Here is a 19,764-nt window from a genome sequence, read left to right on the forward strand (position 1 = left end):
TCTGCACCGTGTCAAGAGCAGAGACATCCAACAAGCTGATGCTCTGCAAAGACACAAAAGGACTTTAGTCATCAATAATTTAAAACACATAAGGTCATTTCAGCATCATTTAAAATACCTGGAAGACCGCTGACACCCCACTGTTCTTGAGCATGTGTCTGCAACACATGAAAACCACATTAACCACATTCATACAACTTCAACAGAAGGCTACAGCCAACACACATACCTGTGCTGTGGCCTCTGTGTGCGTCAGTGTGGAGCGAGGTCTGTCCCGACCAGAACCAACCAACAAACGCTTCCTTCCTCCTGCAGGGAGCCCTCCTCTCTTCCTCAGCTTGGAGCCTGTGTACCACCCGTTACATGAACAACACTGATGATCTCTTCATCATGGCACCTGTTAGTGAGATTTATGAGGCAGTCAGGGAACAGTTTGTCCTCACAGCTGATGTTAGAAGAAGGAAACACAGACACACACCAGGATCTTTTTCTGCCATTCTTCTGTTTTTAAGGCATCCTCAAGTGAAAAACTCACCAAGTTCAATAATCTTCGGTTTGTCTCTTATCATCCAGCAGGTAAGTGTTGTTCAGTTCAGGATTTCACAGCCTTTGATGTGGTCCTGGATTGAAGCCTGTCAGGATCCTGAATGAGGTTCAGAGTCTGCCTTCTACTCCAGCCTCTCCTTTCATGAGTTGATTATTGTCAAACCTTTTATTACTGAACACACCTGAAACCTCTGACCTCATGCAGACTGTTCTAACTTTATTGTTTTATTCATACACCTGAAGAACCATTCAAGAACAGTCACAGAGCTGTAGTGAAGCCACTCCTTGGTTATTTTAGCTGTGTACTTAGAGTCATTGTCTTTTTGTAAGGTAAACCTTTGGTCCAGTCTGAGGTCCTGAGCACTCTGGAGAAGGTTTTCGTCCAGAATATCCCTGTACTTGGCCACATTCATCTTTCCCTCGATTGCAGCCAGTCGTCCTGTCCCTGCAGCTGAAAACAACCCCCACAGCATGATGCTGCCACCACCATGCTTCACTGTTGGGACTGTATTGGACAGGTGATGAGCAGTGCCTGGTTATCGCCCACACATACCGCTTAGAATTAAGGCCAAAAAGTTCTATCTTGGTCTCATCACACCAGAGAATCTTATTTCTCACCATCTCAGATTCCTTCAGGTGAGACCGCTTTACACCATGTGCTACTTTGCTGTCCTGCTGGTCTTAGTTGTAAATGTGCAACGCTCAGCACTGCAGTCTATTAGATCTGCAGCTGATGACTGTTTGTATTAGTGATTGATTGTCCATGACCCCAGACTGTAAGACTTGGCCCCCACCTCTCCTCCACTCACACGCTGAGCATCGGCTCACCACAGGGCTGTGTGCTGAGCCCCCTCCTGTACTGTCTCTACACCCACGATTGCAGTCCAGCCCACAATGACAACCTCATCGTCAAGTTTGCCGACGACCCAACAGTGGTCAGACTCATCTCCAGAGGTGATGAGGCTGCCTACAGGGAGGAGATCCTGAAGCTGGCAGCCTGGTGTTCTGAGAATAACCTCGCTCTCAACACCAAGAAAACCAGAGAGATTATCATCGACTTCAGGAAGCACAGCACCAATCCAGACCCCCCTTTACATCAATGGAGAGTGTGTGGAGAGGGTCCATACCATCCGGTTTCTTGGCATCCTCATCTCAGCGGACATCTCCTGGTCAGAGAACATCACCTCAATCATCAAGAAGGCTCAGCAGCAGCTACACTTCCTGAGAGTCCTCAGGAACCTGCTGCTGACCTTCTACCGCTCATCCATTGAGAGCCTGCTGACATACTGCATCACAGTTTGGTACGGCAGCTGCACTGTAGCAGACAGGGAGAGGTTAGAGAGAGTTGTAAAGACAGCACAGTAGATCATCGGCTGCCCTCTCCCTTCCCTGATGGACATTTACACCTCCCGCTGCCTCAGCAGAGCCAAAAACATCATCAAGGACAGCTCCCACCCTGGCTCTGATCTGTTTGCCCTGTTACCCTCTGGGAGGCTGTAATGAAGGGCCTCTTCATTACTGTTATCAGTGTTTGCTAGCAGTTATTCCTCTGTGTTTCACCTTTAACCCTTGTAGGGAGTATGATTTTTGTTTGTGGCAGTAGGATGAGTGATAAAATAAAATCACAGCACACAGCAACATAGAGTATTTGTTTATTGTTGTTTAGTGTTTGCTGGTGGGATTTGGGTGGAAGCATTATCTGCAAAACACAAAGAAATAGATTGTTAAATTAGCAGTACAATGATTGGATTGTGTGTTTTAATGATTGTTTAAGTGCTAATGTGTGAGCTCTTACCTTTTGTTGTGGCCAGGGGTGACGGTCAAAAGAGTCCCTCTTGGAACAGGCAGCTATTTATAGTTCCGGGCCAGTCCATTGAGGAAATAGGTGCAGGGGGATTGTAGTGTTTGATTGAGGGACAATTACAGTGATGAGTTTTAAACTAGCTTTTAAACTAATAAAAATAATTCCATTTATGTATTGTAAATATATATTGCTTTGTGTTTGGGGTAAGGTGTATGGTGGGGTGAAGGTAAAATGGAAGGAGAATGAGATCACCCATCTGGGAATGGGAGAGGACTCCAGGTGTGGCGTCAACTATTTAAGGCGGCCATTTTGTATTCATGGGGGCTCTTTGTGTGCTGTTGGGACCACATGCTGCATGTGGGTCCCAGCATGTGGGTCAATTGATTGATGTTGTACCGTACATGCCGAAATAAATATCTTAATAGACTTCACTTCCACCGATGTCTCAAGCCTCCTACTTGAAAAGTCAAGCCGCTACACGGTCATCCTAACAGAGGCGCTACAGGTGCATCAAGACCAAAACAAACAGATTAAAAAACAGCTTCTTTCCAAAAGCTGTAACCACCCTGAACTCCCACATACACTGATTTTAATGTACAATATTACATACCCAGACGGACAATACACAACATGTGCAATATATTTAAATTTACAACATATAACATGTGCAATCTTTGTTTCCATACTTGAATACTGTATATACTGTATATAGACCATATTTATATTCTCAGGACTGTGCACTGACTTCTATGTTTATATTGTAAATATAATACAGCTGACTGTCCTCTCCCACCCCGTGTCTCGTAGAATTTTTTTTTTCTCTCGTCAGCTGACTGCTCAGACTGAGCTCTGCTCCTCTGTCCAGTTCAGTCTCTGTGTTCTTTAACCTGTTTCCATTTTGTTTGCAGGTAAATCTGCTCCAACCAGCTCCTCCATGTAACAGACAGCAATCACAGAAGTTGGTGACAGCTGAGCCAGTCATCCCACGTTAATATCCTACAGGTTTAATTCCATCCAAACAATTTCTGTTTAAGATCACATCATCATCTGAGACTACAAGCCTTCATGTTACCGTCCATTCGATACTGGTTATATTATTAGGAACGCGTTCTCATGGTTTTTTTTGTCAACCCACCACATCTCCTAAACAATGCATCACGCTTAGCAACGGGGTCAAACACGCCTCTTCACTAAGATGCAACTTTTAGTCTGCTCCTTCCTCAGAGACTTTAAAGATAAGAGCCCTTACTAAGATTTGTAGTCTTCATATTCAACCACAAACATTATTCCCGCTCGTTCTAATCTGTAGCGTTTTATGAGTTCAGCGTCATTCATAGTTTGGAGAGCGTTTCTCCTCTCTGTCGCTCCGTCATGTTCTCCCTGTTCAAGGAACGATTAAACCTCTTAAAAGTCCTCCTCTCCACTCTTAACAGTTTTTTTAACCAAAGACCTCTTTTATCTTTACTAGGATTTAGTCTTAACTATAAGTGGAAATTCTTAGAAAACGTCCTAATTCTAAGAATTTTCTTAGAATATCACCACTGAGGGAAACTCCTAGCGCTAAGGATCTTTGTGAACACGGCCACTGATCTTTCCACTCACAGCTCATAAAAACACTGCAGAGTTTAAAGAGAGGTTTGTGTTTCAGTCCTCCACTTGTTAACACATAGCTCAGAGCTCAAAGTGAACCAGATTTACACATTTTGTCTTCATCAGCTGCAGCAGGAAACATGATCTGTTAACTCGTGTGTTCATTATAGTCTGATTACATGTTGTGATTCACTCAAACTGCACTTTGTTCTAAACATTGACACAATAATGACACACACAGGTGCTTAAAAGCAGTGTGATGACACATCCAACAGTGTAAACAGAGGACTCACCATGACAGGCTTCATGTCTTTATTGTTGATGTGACTTCTCCAACATGGCGGCACGTCTCTCCTCAGATCAGTAACTGTTCTTGAAGCTCTCAGTAAGACGTCTCTGCTCGGTCATTCGTCTCATTAAAGGCAGTGAAGTGTTCAGGCTGCAGTCAGATGATGCTCAATAAGGAAAAAGAAGAACACACACATGAGACACTGAAGACTTGCTGCTCTTCATCACCCTGTGCAGCCAGCAGTGATGTATGAAGGTGTCAGAAAGCAGAGATGTGATGCTGAGCATTCAGAATGATCAGACTGTGAACAGATCTCTGTCTCCATCTTGTGGTGTTCACAGGAAGAAACAAATGTCCACACAGTGAATGCACAATGCAGAGTGGCTTTGTCCCTCAAACAGTGAATAAAGTTAGATACAAAATGAAACCTTCAGTTGTCTTCCTGCACCGCACCTTGCACGCTCCGTATCACCATCACCCGGTCCTGCTGTTGCATTCAAAGATGAAACAATTCAGAGAAAGAAAACAGAAGAGAATGTATCTGATATAAATCCACAGCTGGTGATTTGTGTTAAACGGTTTTGATGATTGTGATGATTTAACAACACGTCAAGTGAAGCTGCTTCCATCAGATGAGGTTTCACCATAAAGTTTATTCAAGACAAATGTTTAAAATTTAAAAATATCAGTTTACAGCACTGTGAGAATCAAAGACTGAACATCAATCAAGAAACAGATTCAAAACTGCAATCATCAAAAGATCCAAGAACATCAGAATCAAACAAATAAACAGAAATCCTCACAGGCCTTGCTTCAGTAAATATGCTCTACTTTACAGTGTGGTCTGACTACAACAAGCTGCTGCTGACCTGGAAAAGTGGAATTATCCTCACATCTCTGAACATCTCAGAGAAACCTCAGACTGACACACTTCGATATCAGTGGTTGTTGAACCAACAGACTTTCCAACACCAAAATATGGGAGGAGTTTCTCAGTGAAAGTGTCTCTGTGAGTGTAGATGTGAGTCATGTCTTCAGAGTTGTAGAAGGACACCTCCCCCCCATCATAGTCCAGCTGGACTCTGATCCTCTGGGGGTTCTTCTGCAGTCTCAAAGGCTTACCAACACAATTAACATATTTTCCACAGCCATGATCTAAACACCAGATTCCATATTCTGGTGAAGGAACCTTCTCTCGATATCTATCAACTGACTCTTTAGCTAAGCCAACATTCCAGTCAGGATGATCTCCCACCTCCACCTCCCAGCTGTGTTTCCCTGAGCCGAAGCCCTCAGAGCCTAAAACATGAGTAAATGTGGAGTATCTCTCTGGATTATCAGGAAGTTTCTGCTCTGTGTCTCCATGTCTCACACTGGTCAGATCATCAGACAGATAGAGCCATCTGTTAGCAGTGTTTGGGTCCAGAATGACAGGACTGAAGTGGACCTTGTCCTTCATCTTCTCCCAGACTCTGAAGGACAGGTTGCCCAGGTGTTTGGCCACATCTATCAGTGCTCCTGAGACCAGCTGTGGATCTGACAGTGAGCTCTGGGCTCTGGCTCTGCTCTGAGTGTCTTTATAACTGCTGAGGAATGACACCTGCTGTTTCTGCAGCTCTTCTTCAACAGCAGAGATGCTGTCTGACAGAGAGGACATCTGCTGCTGAATCCTCTTCATCTCTCTGCTCAGAGTCTTCCTCTTCTGCTCCTCTTCCTCCCTCAGAGCTGCCAGTCTGGACTCCTCTTCCTCTTTCAGGAACTGGTGGAGCTTGTTGAACTCTGCTCTGATCTGCGTCTCTGTGGACAACAGCTGCTCCTTGACGTGTTGAGACATTTCATTGTATGTGTCCTCCACTTGTTTGTATTTGTCCCTCTTGTCCTGCAGAGACTTTAAGTCAGATCTCAGCTGCTCCTTCAGGTCTCTGACTGCTTGTTCTACAGGAACCACTTTGTGAGTCTGCTGCAGAGAAAACTCACAGACAGGACACACAGCTCTCTGCTCGTCCTCACAGAACAGTCTCGGCTCTTCTGGGTGTTTACTACACACCACCTCCTCCTTTGTTTCTTTCATTCTCTCTGATGATTCGGGTTTCTCTCTCCCAGCAAACGAGTCAGCCAGTTCCTTAAAATCCTTTTGTCAACAGAGATGTCACAGCCCGCAGTAGTGTCTCAGCTTTGTTGATGTAAATCAGAAATTAGCCCCTGCTCACGGCTCTCTATAGTGTCTTCGCCGTTTTGTAGTGTTGTCCCAATGTGTGGTTATAATGTTTATCCCCTATATAAACCCGCAATATATCCTACAACGTATATAAACGTATAAAAACAGGTCTACAGCCGATGGTCACTACATTAGCAACTTGTACCGCCATCCACAGCGCGGACACACGGAAGCGGAAGTCACGTGACCTGTTTCACCAATATAAAAAACAGTTTAACGAATATAACACAGCTCGTTATTGTTTCGTTATCTTTTTTTTGCCATAAAACCTTTAAGAAATTATTTTATAACGGGTGGAAATATAATTGCTAGCGACTTAGCTTGTTTAGCCCTGAGCGATCTCTGCGTTTTAAAAATGCGACGGCAATGACGTCATTCGCTGCGACAGAAAGTGGTGTTGGAATGTCTAAAACCGGTCCAAAAGTGTTTTCCCGGTAAGTTAACTACACGGTGCCTTACATAGAACCCTCTATATTGGGACAAGGCACTGGGCGGTGAGTGTATTATTTCGGAAACAGAACTAGTTTCTCTTTATTTTGTTTCACGTGTTAAACTGTCATGAAATGTTGTTTTTAGTTGTCTCCAGCAGATGGCGCCATGTCGTCTTCCACGATTCAGTCAGGTACGTTTCATGTAGAAACGTTTTTTTTTAGAAGAGAGTGGAGTTGGACAGCAGCATGCAAAGTGATAAAACATAAAACATTTAAAAAGAGGAGGTTTGTGTTTTAGTCCTTTACCAGGCTGCTCACTGTGAACCAGATTTTTGTCTTCACTGGTACTGACCCCTGCCTCCTCTGCCCTCATCAGCCCTGCAGTATGAACAGACCTGTCTTTAGCTGCCCGTCCTGTGGTCCTCATGCACATCCCAAAAAAATGTTAACATTGGTTCTGGTATATGCAGCTATTCTCCAGCAGATGGCGCAATACTCCTTTATATCACTGCAGCAAATGCTGATTTATTCAGCCTCAAACAGAGCATGTTCCATTCATTATATCCATGCACAGACAGTAATATGCATGCAATATGATTCATAAGACATGATGACACACAAACATGAATAAAGTCAAGAGGAGACTAGTTGCCAGGTTTCTGTTATTTTTTCTTTTCTCCTGACACGTTTACAGGCCTAAAGAAACATGCATGTGTCAAACATGAATGATAGATGAATCAATAATCCAAATTCGAACTCTTCTTCTTCTGCCCTGCCCTGCTGTAGCTCTCATATCTTTACAGTGTGACATGTGAATTGGGTCGGAGCAGATCAGCGCTTGGCCTTGATAGAGATACAGCACAATACAAGTCAAAGTCATGAGGAGTCCCAGAGCAGGGAAAGGTTAACAGGGGCCTCCTGCTCTCATTTGTAAAGTTTGCTTCTCAGTAAATCAGACAGGGTGGGACCTGTCTCAGTCACAATGCATTCTAAGAAGAGCTGGCCCCCAGATGAAGGACGAGCCTTTATAGGAACATGTTACAAAGCCTTTCTGATCCTCTGAAGTTTTTTTAATTTACTTTTTTTAAAATAATTCACCATTTTTTTCTTCACAAATCACTATGAGCTCCTGATTTCTCAGTTTTGCTTTGTGACTATTGATCCTTTAAATGCAGTGTATCATGCATATATTTAAATGATCTGGTCAAGATAATGAAAACTAAGAAAACCAAGGTAAAAGCAATGATTTTATTACAACCAGCATTTTATTAAGGCAATTTGATGGTGAAAATAATAAATAAAAATGAGATGAAGCAACAAAAACACACGAATATTATCATAACCATTAAATAATAGTAATTTATAATAATAATAAGTCTAAAAACATGAACACTTTTAGGTGTGATTAAAATAAAAGTGAAAGGTTTTGCTGCCCTCCTGCGACTAAATCAGCTTCTCCATCTGCTACAATGACGCTGCCTTCACGGCACGTCAGAGCGTGGTATATTCTACCTTTCTCGTGGGAAAACGCTGATTGGTAACATTTCTCGCGGCCAGGTTTCAATCCCATTATTTTACCTGAACGTAGCCCCCTTTTGTTGTTCTTTTTCATCTGTATTGGTATTCAGTTATCGCCTCTGTATAAACCATAAAAGACGAAACACCTACGCAGTGTCGTCGTGTCGCTCCCGTGATTTCCCAGAGACGCTGAAGGCAGCAGAGGGACCAGACTGCCTCTTACATTGTTAACGTTGATTTCTCCCGTGCACGGCAGCATTTTGTCTTCCGTGAGGCGAACCTGGGGAGCCAGAGCCAGGCTCCTGGAAAGCGCAGGGAATCTGGGCTACATCTGACAGCAGGAGGACCCACGGCGGCGGAACCGTAAGCTACTTTACAGAATTTCTTCAGTATTCGTGTCAGTTTTGTGTGTGTGTGTAAAAGGGAATATAACGTTACGAAGGCGAGACCTGGGTTTAATTTAGGATTTAGGGGGTGGTTTTGGCTCTTGAATGAGTTTTTTATTCGGAGGAGTGATCCGGGTGAGTTTTGACACTTAAATCGGGTTTAGACACCTGCCCGGGTCCTCCCGGGTCAGTTTTTTTGGTTGGAAGATAAGCTAACAATATGTGACTTTACTCAGCAGTCATTTTCCCTGGCTGGTGCAGGAGGAGGAGGTGGAGGTGGTTAGCGTGTTTCCCATGGCTACACCAAGCTTTCACTGGGGCTTTATTTGCTTTCCTCTGCAGCCTGCGCGTTCACTGCGAATTATCCTAAAAACTGGAGGAACACACACATTCACGCAGAGGAGCGAAGCTCGCTGCGTGGAGGTGCAGGTTCACCTCCTTTTGTTGACATATGGTCTAATGATTTTTTTTTTGTTCTCTCCTCCCCTCTCCCACTCTCTCTCTCTCTCTCCTGGTTTGGGAAGCCCTAGCATGAGGAGGAGGATCGGCGGCTGCCCAACCCTGCCCAAGACCGGAGGCTGCTGGTAGGGATGGTGCCTCTGTGAAGAGCCGCTTCAGAGGACGAGTCTGCTGGAAGAGAGGAAGGAAAGAAGGAAGGAAGGAAGGAAGGAAGTGCCTGGTCAACATGACTGTTTTCAACCCGGAAAATGTTGAGGAATTTTACGAAATTGGAGACGAGCTGGGGAGGTAAGATACTGAGATCTGTGTGCATGAGCTTCCCATTTTTAAGGCTGGATGGGTGCATGGAAAACACCTTCATTTAAACACACACACACACACAGCAGTGGGACCTGCTTGGCCCCTCTGTGATAGGCTTTGATGAATGCAGTCCATAATGCATCCCTGTCAGTGATGAAGAGCGTATAGTGAGTGTAGCTGCCTCTTCCCTGGAGATTCATTGCAGGACAGGACTCATGATATCACCGTGCATCTTTACATTTGTCAAGCTGATGAGTGAGCCGTTCTCTCTTTGGTTTTGCCGTGCTGTTTGGATCCATGTGAGGGCCCGTCTTACCCCCCCCCCCCTGAGGAGACCACATGGTCTGACTTTATTTTGGAAGAACAATGGGTTGTAGACTGATTGTTGTGCGAGGTTGAAAGCTCCAAATACGTCCAGTGTTGTGGACAGCAGTTGGATCCTTTGCTGTCCCCAGGATTTTATTGCCCACCACTGGACAGAAGATCTCTAATGGCCAAAGAGTAAAGCTGTAAATGTTAGTATTAGCTGCAGGTTGCTAGGCAACAGGTTAAACAGGAAGTTGTTTCCTATTTGGCACCAACTGAGTCCATCTAACTCATCATCCATAATATGAGCAAGGTGCAGGTGCTTAATTATACAGTCTGAATGCTTGAACAGGTGAGTTATCCTCTGACACCAGGGCCAGGTAGCCTCCCTCTCTCAGCATTGGCCAGACTTTGTTTAGAGTTTGTGTCCTGCCATAGAAGATGTGTTTTCATAGATCATACGTGGAAATGTTTCCCTGGATTTTGACACATGAACATCCTGTTGGTAATCATAAAGCAGTTGTTTGCTGCTCTGCTTGGGGCCCTTTTTTCTGGCGACTTTCTGCTTCTGCTCGCTGGCTCACCTTATCCTGCAGTGTAGGGGAGAGCTGATCTGAAGCCGCTGTGGCTCCCTCGCTATGCTGCTTTCGGTAATGGAGACGATTGGGGAGCTTTGTGTAATGGGATTGGATTTCTGGCTGGAGGTAAAGAGACGGCTACGTGAGCGTGATAGTCTCATTTGATCATCGCTCCTGCACCAGGATCTGCTCTCTATTGTTGTTTGATTAGAAGAATAGCAGCACTGTCGTCCTTCACTGTGTGATAATCTGGATGAAAAAATGTAAACGTTTGCATTCTGTGTTTAAAGCATCAACGTAAGCTCCTGTTTAGAGGCTGCACAGGTCATATTTGTAAGGACTTCACGTCTGTATGCGACAGAGGAATTCTGCACGGCTGAAGGAGCGAGCTCAGGCTACAAGTGTACATGATATTTAGTGTCAGCCTACTTTAAAAAACACATGTCTGTGGTGCAGGTATCACTGGTACACAAAAGGACTTCAGTGTACTTGGCCCTGAAACATCAGGTGGCTGCCTTTTGAGAGTTGAAACACAATCAATGTGGCTAAAGTTCTTCACCTTTGATCACATGATTAGTTATGTATACAGATCTTGCCTCTTCATCTCCAGGCTAAAGGCCAGACCTACACATTTCTGCCACAATTTCACACTAAAACCAGCAGCAGGTGGAAAACTGTGCTGCTACGTCTGGTTTATGTAAGTGGAAAAAGTAGAAAAACGTTACTACAGGCACCTCTGCCTTGGATTGAGTTGAGCCAAATGGGATTTTGGAACTTTTTGGGTACAGAAAAAGTATAAAGAGAGAGAGAGAGAGAGATTAATGAGCCGGTGTCTGTGAATAAAGCTGATGAGATCTACGCTCCACTCGCAGCGTTACCAGCTGTGTTAATCCTCTGTACACGTAAGGACAGAGATCTATTTGATCTGACTGTACTCCAGGTCTTGGACTCTGTTTTTCTTTTTTTGGACTTGGATCGGTGCTGTTTGATTCGGAGAAAATAGGGAAAAAGGGATTCTCACCCAAGCATTGACTTTATCCTTTCACAGTCACTGACACCGCCTGCCTTTAGACTGCATGCATGGCAGAGCTGGGCCCGGGTGAAGCCAGGCATCTAGCCTTCATTAGTATCTTGTCACAGGGAGGAGGAGCGGTGCAGCTGTTGAATGCAGTAATTACTGCCAGAAGAATGTATTTTCTGGGCTCCGTGCTGGCTGATCTTAATCCCGTCTCTCTCACACACACAGGTCAGAATGATTGATTTATCTTGATTTAGCCCCACTTTGATCAGGGACAGGCTGGTCCTCTCTGAGCCGTGGCGCTCATAGATGTGTGATAATTTACCCAGTTCCTCTAACAGAGGACAACCTGGAGGACTGGAATTATGAGAAGTGCAAAACGTGTCTGTTAGCTGTTGATCCTCCAGGCAGGATGATAATCCCAGACATTCTCCCTTCTGGATTGTGTCTTATTTAAACAAAAAAAAAAGGGGAAGTTAGCCTGCGTCTCTCCTCCTAACAGAAAGTGCCACCCCCGCTGGTCTCCTCCAAACACTGTCCTCCAGCTCTGACCACATCTGTGCTCAGCTGCTCTGTAATTGCTCCACAGATTGGCAGAAAATTCTCACTTTGTGCCTGCAGATCAGCAGGGAATTACTGAAGACATCACAGCGACTGGCAAAGGCGCTCCTGTTTGATGCCTCCTCAGAATGATCATTAAGTGCAGGGTGAAGTGTCGTTAAAGTGTTTAAAGGTTTAATAGTGGTGATGTGGCTGTCATGCTGCAGGGGATAAAACACTCTGGGGTTGAGGGCCTCAGTAGTCAGCAGCACACTGAAGGGCATGTTATTTTTTTTCTTTCTATTTAACCCATGGAGCAAAGATCGCTGCTTCGTTGCTGAACGCAGTCATTGGAAACACATTACATTACCACCGTCCTCAGTATGTGCAGTGTTTGATGTGAGTCCTCATGCACAGATTGCATAATGTATATAATGTATTCCTGCTACAATGGCCTCTCTCTGCTTGTTCACACACAGCAAATGATGCTGCTGTGAATCCGCCTCATTGTATGGTCCTGAAGGCCACAGAGGTACATGTTGACATGTTGGTGTAAAATTAGAACTGTGGCTATGTCTGCTGCCAGCACAGAGGCACAACAAAGGGTTAATAATTTACAGTATTTTCCTAAAGCTGAAAACCACAGTCTGGTTTCAGGTTACCAGAGGAGATAAAGTATTTAAAACTGTCTGTCAGGAGGAGCAGAGATGCGGGGACAACTTCGGGATACCCTGCCCCTCTTCTCTCACCCATTCTCTGAGTTCGGCCACCTTGTGGCAGGACAGAGATTCGGGGATAACCTCAAGTATTTCCACAAATGCATTTAATACATCATTAAAACTGCTAAAGTGAAACCTGAGCTAATTAATATGTCCAAGTAGCTCTCCAGTGACTCTCTTCTGTTGTGTGGGGATACCGGGGAAATCTGGGACACTCTAAAGAGCCGTTTCCAGAGGATGTGTGAAGAAAATAAAATCTTATTCCTGGTTGTATTTCAGTGCAGCTAGCAGTTAGACAGCACCCTGTCACACCAGGGGCTGATATCTGAGAAGCAACTCTTTATACTGGTCCAACCGTAGCATGCGATCACAGAGGATTAAACCTCCGAAGCAGCATGCAAGCCAACAGGGGAAGAACAATGACCGCAGGGTCATGCAAGTTTGCATGTTGGCATTCATGTGACGAGCCACAACTGACTCAGCCACTTTTTGGAAAGCAAGAAACGACAGTTCAGGTCCTGTGTCTCTGTATCTGTATGGTCCACCGCAGTTTCACACTTTGAATATTTCTGCCTCCGTCATTAGTCTGCATTAATCTGACCGCCGTGTGGCTCCCCACCAGTCAGCTTTCTTGTTGTGCCAAATATTCTGTGTGTGTGTGTGTAGTTGTGTTTCATAGAGGCGAAGGGGTGGGTGGGTGTTTCTCTGAAGAGATTCTTCAATGCAAATTAAGCTGCATTTGGGTTATTCCGCTACAAAATCACCCCAAAGACACATTTCCATGAATACAAAATGAGCTTATAAGCAGAGGACATGCACTCATGGATTCCCATATTAAGTGGTGATTTCATTTAGAGTTCCTTTTTCCTTCTAGAAACCTGTAGTCTTTACGGAGGACATTAAAAATGAATCTACAGAATGTTCTCTCATACTGTGCAGACAGTACGCCAGCTACTGACCTAGATTTACCCCCCCCCCCCCCCTTCCCCACCACCACCACCAACATTATTGGGTGGAGGGGCAGTGTAGAGAGCAGGAGTGGCCTTGATGAGGCCTGTCACTCACCCAGCCCACTCCACTCCACCCCTGCGACCCCTGGGAGCGGCAGCGCTGTGGCATAAATGCAACTGCACCTCTTTTTTTTTTTTCCCTTTCCCCCGCCAGCTCAGATTTCAAGGTTTTTCCTTCAAGTACGTTGGATACAGAGGGTGTTTCTTGGAGTATTTTTAGTAGTAAAAACAAGTTTAATGACTTTGATTGAAGATGGATTAAAATGATCACACAGGAGAGGAATTAAATGTTAATTATGCATAAATTATTGAATTTCTGTACCTATTTTGCATCAAGCAACTGTGGTTTCCAGCGTGCAGGGGAGATTTCTTTAAGCAGGTTTGGGTAATGATGAAGATGAAGCAGCTGGCATCTGACGAGTCATCTTTATTTCTTCATTTTCCAGCTTTTACACTGTTACACCGTATACAATCGGCACATATTGGGTTTCTAACCTGGTAAAATAGGTTGTTGAGCCCTTTCTGTTTCCTTTTCCCGTTCTACATTGCACCTAAAGCTTGGCTGTAAAGTTACAGATGTTTGCCATCTAAGAGAAACCTGCTCCCTGCTCGGTACCAGGCAGCTCCACAGTCTGTGATAAGTATGCAAAAACACAGGCATGGTTTATAGTTCCACTGGATGAGCTGTGGAAAAAGGTTGTGAGAGAGGAGAGAGAGAGAGAGAGGAGACATGCTACTCTGTGACTCTGCGTCAGCATCTTTAGGTTCAGTCTGTGGTGTTTACATCTTTGTAATTTATCTCACATACCGAGTGCAAAGGCACACGGAGCCTCAGACTGCCTGTCACCAGCGTTACTCTGCAGCAGTAGTAAGGAGTTTGTGAGTCATGAGAGGCATGATCATATTCCCATGACCTCAAGATCATCATGAAAGAAAGATGTGCTGGAAAACAAGAAAAGTCAATGCAGCAGAAGATTAGTTAAAGGACTTCGAGTTTTAACCCTGTCCATGCTGGTGTGGATGACAGTCGGAGTCAGCTTACAAGTCCAAACTGAGGCTGGACTCATTTGGAACATCCTGGAGGAGGATAACGAGTTATTTTCAATTAATCTCTGCAGTAAATGGACGATAATTGGATTCCTGCCAACTGTGTTAGCGGGTGAATGGCGAGGGTTTGACACTGTATGTGTGTGTGTGTGTGCATAAAGTGTGTGTTCATTCAAGGGGGAGTTACAATCCTTTGTGGTCAATTAGCAGAGATCTGCAGGCAGTCGAGCATAGAAGGTGAGGGTCTGTGAGCGGCTGGGAAAGACTGCTTTCCCCCTTTTCTGCCCATCATCTTCCTCCTTGTGCTACTTCTCCAGTCTGACACAAACTGCTTGTAATCACAGTTAATCTGCAGAGTCTTAGTGTGCACTCTCATCACATCGCAGCCCAGATTTGTTTTGTTTTCAAGGTATCGATTCTGGATATTTTCTGTTTTTATGCTCAAAAGATTTATGTGTGTAACTTCAATGTCTTCTTATCACACTGTAATCGTCCACTTATTCGGTTTCTCCTGGAAGAGGCAGCACTCAATCATGGAGCAGTTTTGTAATTTAAGCTTAATTACAGTCTCCCTGATGATAATTAGAGTCTTTTAGCTTCTCTAATCCTCCAGTGGATGGAAGGTGATGCTGTTTGTGTTGAGTAAACTTTGTAAAAGCCACCATAGCTGAAGAAAACACAGAGCACATGTCTACAACAAATACAGCTCCTTGTAGAGGGCCATAGTTGTGTCTATAGGATGTGTGGGTGTGCTGGTGTGTGTAGAGACAACATAAGATCATGTGGGCGTGTCAGACAAAATACCCGAGTTGCCAAAATAGTGCAGCTTTCATGTTTTGTCAGCATGAGCAATGAAGGAGCTTTTATTTTGATACTTATATTTGTTCACACCCTGGATCGATCGTTTGAGACTATGTGCGAGATGTCATTAGTCCTCAAAAGGGATTAAATGTGGTTGTTGAAGAATATTCTGAAGGCTTAAAGTGTAGCTGTTGTAGGCATCCACATATTAACCGAAGCCTCTGTGTGGCTCGGGCTCGCCTGAATGTGCTCAGATTGGGAAACCTCTCAGTTGTTCACTTGACAAAGCAAAAAACATGTGACTGCGTAACTGCCAGCTCTGATTCTGTCATTACAAAACTGCTTCAAATCTCCATGAACGTCCAGATGTTGTGCAAAAAGTTGGAGCTCATTCAAACAACAGGATCTGGGCTGAGCAAGAACCTTGGGCAGAAACACCGTTTCAGCAGCCATGTTGGCTGGGATGTGTCCGGGTGGTGGCACAGGTCTACAGTGCTGCTGTGCTGTGCTTTTTATATTTATCATTATCAAAGTTATAACAACACAACCTGTAAACATATTTACAAAAAACAGACCAGCCCTTAATTTCATGGGAACAACTCAAATCAATCGAATCTAAAAGGCCATAGATGGTTGATGCTGGTAGACAAACAGAAGCTGATACTGGCTCATTGAATTAACCCCTACAACATGAAGCTAGTTTCATCCATGTGCCATCATTGTGCATACAGGTAGAGCTGGTCAGCCATGATTGTTTTAAGCTAGTTTTCACTTTGTAGCATGCCTGAAGGCAGCACGGTGTCTATTTGTGTACCCTGTTAGGCTTCTAAAGACATGCCAGCACCGAGCACCTAATGGGTCCAGCTCAGCACAGTATCTGTAAGGCTTGTGTTTCCCCAAGTGCTACATCCAGCTCCCTCAAAGAGGTTTATCAAAACTAAATCAATAAATCTAGAGGTATTTAAAAAATAATGAAACCATTTCTTCAGTTAATACTGAAAGTGTTTCATTCTAAATAGTTCCTGTTGGGTGTTTCTAGGTCTTTGTTGTCACTCTGTTGGCTTGGCGGCTCTCGTGTTCTCACAGTCTGGTTTCCTTGAAAGTCTCGTCCTTGAAGATCAACCTTTTGTGATGTCTGTGATGTTGTTTCTCAAAAGAAAGAAAGGGCACCGGTGTTCAGATCTCTGTTCCCTTTAAATTAATGCCACCAAGTTCAGAATGGAGGCGTTAGAATCCAGCTCACTTCATCGCACATGTCACGTTACGTCGTGTCTGTTAATCATTAGAAATCATCAGATTTTGCAAACCTTACAAAACCAGTTCGAGCTCTTGCTGACTTTCCCTGAGTCATGACAGCTTGGACCAGCTCGAAACCTGCTGAATGTCAGTTTCACTGTACGTATAGGGGCCAACTTTGAAAACGCAAACGCTACATAATACAGGAGATGATAGACGGACCAGCTGAAGCACCAGCAGCACCCCAAATCTCCTCCCCCCTCCTTCCCTCTCCTCCTGCAGACATCACCTTCACATGTCTCTGAAATTGAGTTTTTTTTTGGTGTGCTCAACCAGATTAAGGCTAAATTAATCTGACACAGGAAGCCAACACTGACACACTAACAGAGGCAGAACCATAAAGAACCACTTTAGGGCGGCTTCAGAAAATACACGTTTGCATGTTAGTAATGGCCGAGGTCTCACAGAACATTCAGAGTGTCCATATTTAAAGTCTATAGTCAAAACAAACCAAGACAGAAATAAGATCCATCAAAGCTGAATATATTAGACCCAGCATCAGAGGATAACTGCATTTTTAAGATGTCCATGTGCTTGTTTAGCTTGCAGTGTCTCATTGTGTAGTTTTGCCACAGAGCCATGAGGACAGATGACTGCATGATTTTTGTCAGCGCCTTCATTGTCAGCCGTGTGTGAAATCTGCAGTGATATGTGCCTCACACCATCTTAATGGATTCTAATCCATCCAACAAGAATATTAATAAGGACTTCATTATTGATTTTCTCTTGCTGCTAAGTCTTTGAAATAACAAGGCCTCCAGAATATCTACACATTAGCCTGGATATCTTTACCAGGTTATTCATTTTATGTGTTATGTTTCTTTCCTCTGAGGAGTTCTTGACAGTATGTTTTTTTTTTTTTTCGGGTCATAAAAGCTGTGAAGATGTAACAGAAGCCCTTCACCCCTCTTTACCTTTCAGCACAATGTGTCCATTGTTTGTGTTGCCCTTAAACCTCGGAGCAGGGGGAGGTGACTGACATTCCTCTGACACGTTGAATGGCTTTTCACCGTGGCTACTAGACATGGACAAACCCTGGCTGCCTCTCGGTTAGACCCCCCCCCCCTTCCTGCTTAAGTCACACCTGCCTGATAGACTGTAAAAGAGTTCTGAGTTAAGGAAGGACGAAACACCTGTAGAGAGCCCCCAGTGCGATGGTGTCCCACCACCACAGTGTAGGAGTTTAGGATGGTGATGTCCATGGGTCAAATCTGACCAGCTAATTGTAATTATTAGCGCTGATCATGAAGTCTGTTTCCAGTACTCCCCTGTCCATGTGTGGCCCCTGTCCAATAAAAACTGGACGCTGCAGACAGTGACTCCACCAGCTGTCCCTGCCTGATACTCTGCACCACTCTCTGTGCTAGTTGGCGCCGATGTGAGACACCTCAAAGGCCCCGTTCACACTGGAGAAAGTCATTCCAGCTAGAGTAGGATTGAGCCCAGACAGCCTTTAAGCTGGATGCGTTCAGACCTATTTTCAAATCTGGCTAGCACACACTTGTGTCCGTACTCAATCCGGCTTCATCCAGTGTGTTTGCTGTCCTCCAAACCACTAGGTGGCGCCTCGTAATATACAGAGTCCGTTCACGCTGCTTTAGGACCGCGTGTGCGCATGTGTCATGCATTTTTTTTTGTCCTGTGTCGCGCCCCGTGAACCGGAAGTAGCACAACGCTAACCGTAAGTAGCATGTCGCTAGCCGGATTCGCTCGCCACATGTGCGTTCACACCTGAGCCACATTTGAGCCAATCCGGCTAGATCCACCTCTCGTGCGTGGATCTAGCCAGATTGAAATCAAACTGGATACAGCCGGTTTCGAGGTGTTCACACTCAGGATAAAACACATCTGGATTGATCAGGATGCGGCTGAATCCTGCTTAAGCCACATTTTTTCCCCCAGTGTGAACGGGGTAAAAGAGTCCGGGTGACTAGTTTGTAACAGTTTATCGTCCAGTCCTCCCTTGACGTGTTACTGTCTGCGGTAGTTTTGCCATTCTGAGCAGGAACCTGTCTGTTACCATGGCATCATTAATATTAAATAACTTGGAGTAGTCAGATAAACACACACACACACACACACACATGCATACCCAGTGTTTACACCCACCCAGGATTATCTACCACACTCTTCCTTCCTCCGAGCAGCCCTGGTTCCTCTGCTCAGTCTCAGTGAATCCTGTTGCTGTGGTTACCCTTCCGCTGTACACAATGGCCCGCTGGTTGCATAATGTTGTTCTGCCGGTGCAGTTTGTGGCCCACACTACTGCTGAGTGGGCAGGGAGCACTCCAAGCCGGCCTCCCACACTCGCTCCATGCTAATGAAAAGCTCGGCCTCACCGGGGAGTTTTCACACTGAATCATATCGGACGGCAGAGAGCCACGGAGCCCGAGGGGGCGCGGCACAGGCACCTGCAGTTCTGTCGTTTTGGTTGGTTTGGTTGAAGTGCAGGTAGCGGTAGATGCAGTTTGATATACACCCAGCATGAAACTGGATGAAAACCTGTCCTACCTCTACACTGAGCCTGCTGATGGGCTCAGTGTAGATTCAAATAACATGGCTCAGCTTTGCCTTTTCAGGGAGACATCATAAACGTCACTGCTGTTACTCAAGCGTCTTTGATTCGGCGTGGAGTGCAGTGTTTACTAACTTCATACTTGTCAGCAGTATGCAGTTTCTGTTCTGTTTTTATCTGCTCTGTCATCTATTACCATTTCCTTCAGCACAGAAACACCCAGCCAGTGTCAAACGCTGAGCAGGTTTCTCTGCAGGAGCAGACAGACGCAGTGAATCTGGACTCTGACAAAGCATGGTGTTACCGTGCATGCACTGGGACTTTATTCATCCCCCATGAGCCAAAGACAATTTAATTAAGTAGAGAAGCAGGGCTGTAATTGCAGTGACCACA

At 44.8% G+C, this 19,764-nt stretch overlaps 2 protein-coding genes and 1 long non-coding RNA gene across 4 annotated transcripts in view; 1 reads left to right on the plus strand and 2 right to left on the minus strand.

Moving 5' to 3' along the window:
* Window positions 1–3: 3 nt before the first annotated feature.
* Window positions 4–675, minus strand: LOC114441342 (uncharacterized). Its single transcript, XR_003671256.1, has 4 exons — window positions 536–675; window positions 230–397; window positions 119–158; window positions 4–43 (listed from the first exon to the last, which is right to left on the minus strand). It is a non-coding gene; the product is annotated as an uncharacterized LOC114441342 (long non-coding RNA).
* Window positions 676–4,862: 4,187 nt separating this feature from the next.
* Window positions 4,863–5,764, minus strand: LOC114441341 (nuclear factor 7, brain-like). Its single transcript, XM_028414224.1, has one exon. It carries the CDS (start codon window positions 5,686–5,688, stop codon window positions 5,119–5,121), a length of 570 nt encoding a protein of 189 aa, XP_028270025.1. The 5' UTR covers window positions 5,689–5,764; the 3' UTR covers window positions 4,863–5,118.
* Window positions 5,765–8,612: 2,848 nt separating this feature from the next.
* Window positions 8,613–19,764, plus strand: part of dapk1 (death-associated protein kinase 1) — a 49,198-nt gene continuing 38,046 nt past the window's right edge. Inside the window, exons 1-2 of one of the 2 annotated variants that reach the window (XM_028413561.1) lie at window positions 8,613–8,759; window positions 9,307–9,529. In XM_028413561.1, the coding sequence (XP_028269362.1) occupies window positions 9,468–9,529 (62 nt within the window). In that variant the 5' untranslated portion in view covers window positions 8,613–8,759; window positions 9,307–9,467. The remainder of the gene's footprint in view (window positions 8,760–9,306; window positions 9,530–19,764) is intronic. The other variant, XM_028413562.1, reaches the window with a different exon arrangement.

This window comes from Parambassis ranga, chromosome 9 (genome assembly GCF_900634625.1).
Source record: "Parambassis ranga chromosome 9, fParRan2.1, whole genome shotgun sequence".
NCBI lineage: Eukaryota > Metazoa > Chordata > Actinopteri > Ambassidae > Parambassis > Parambassis ranga.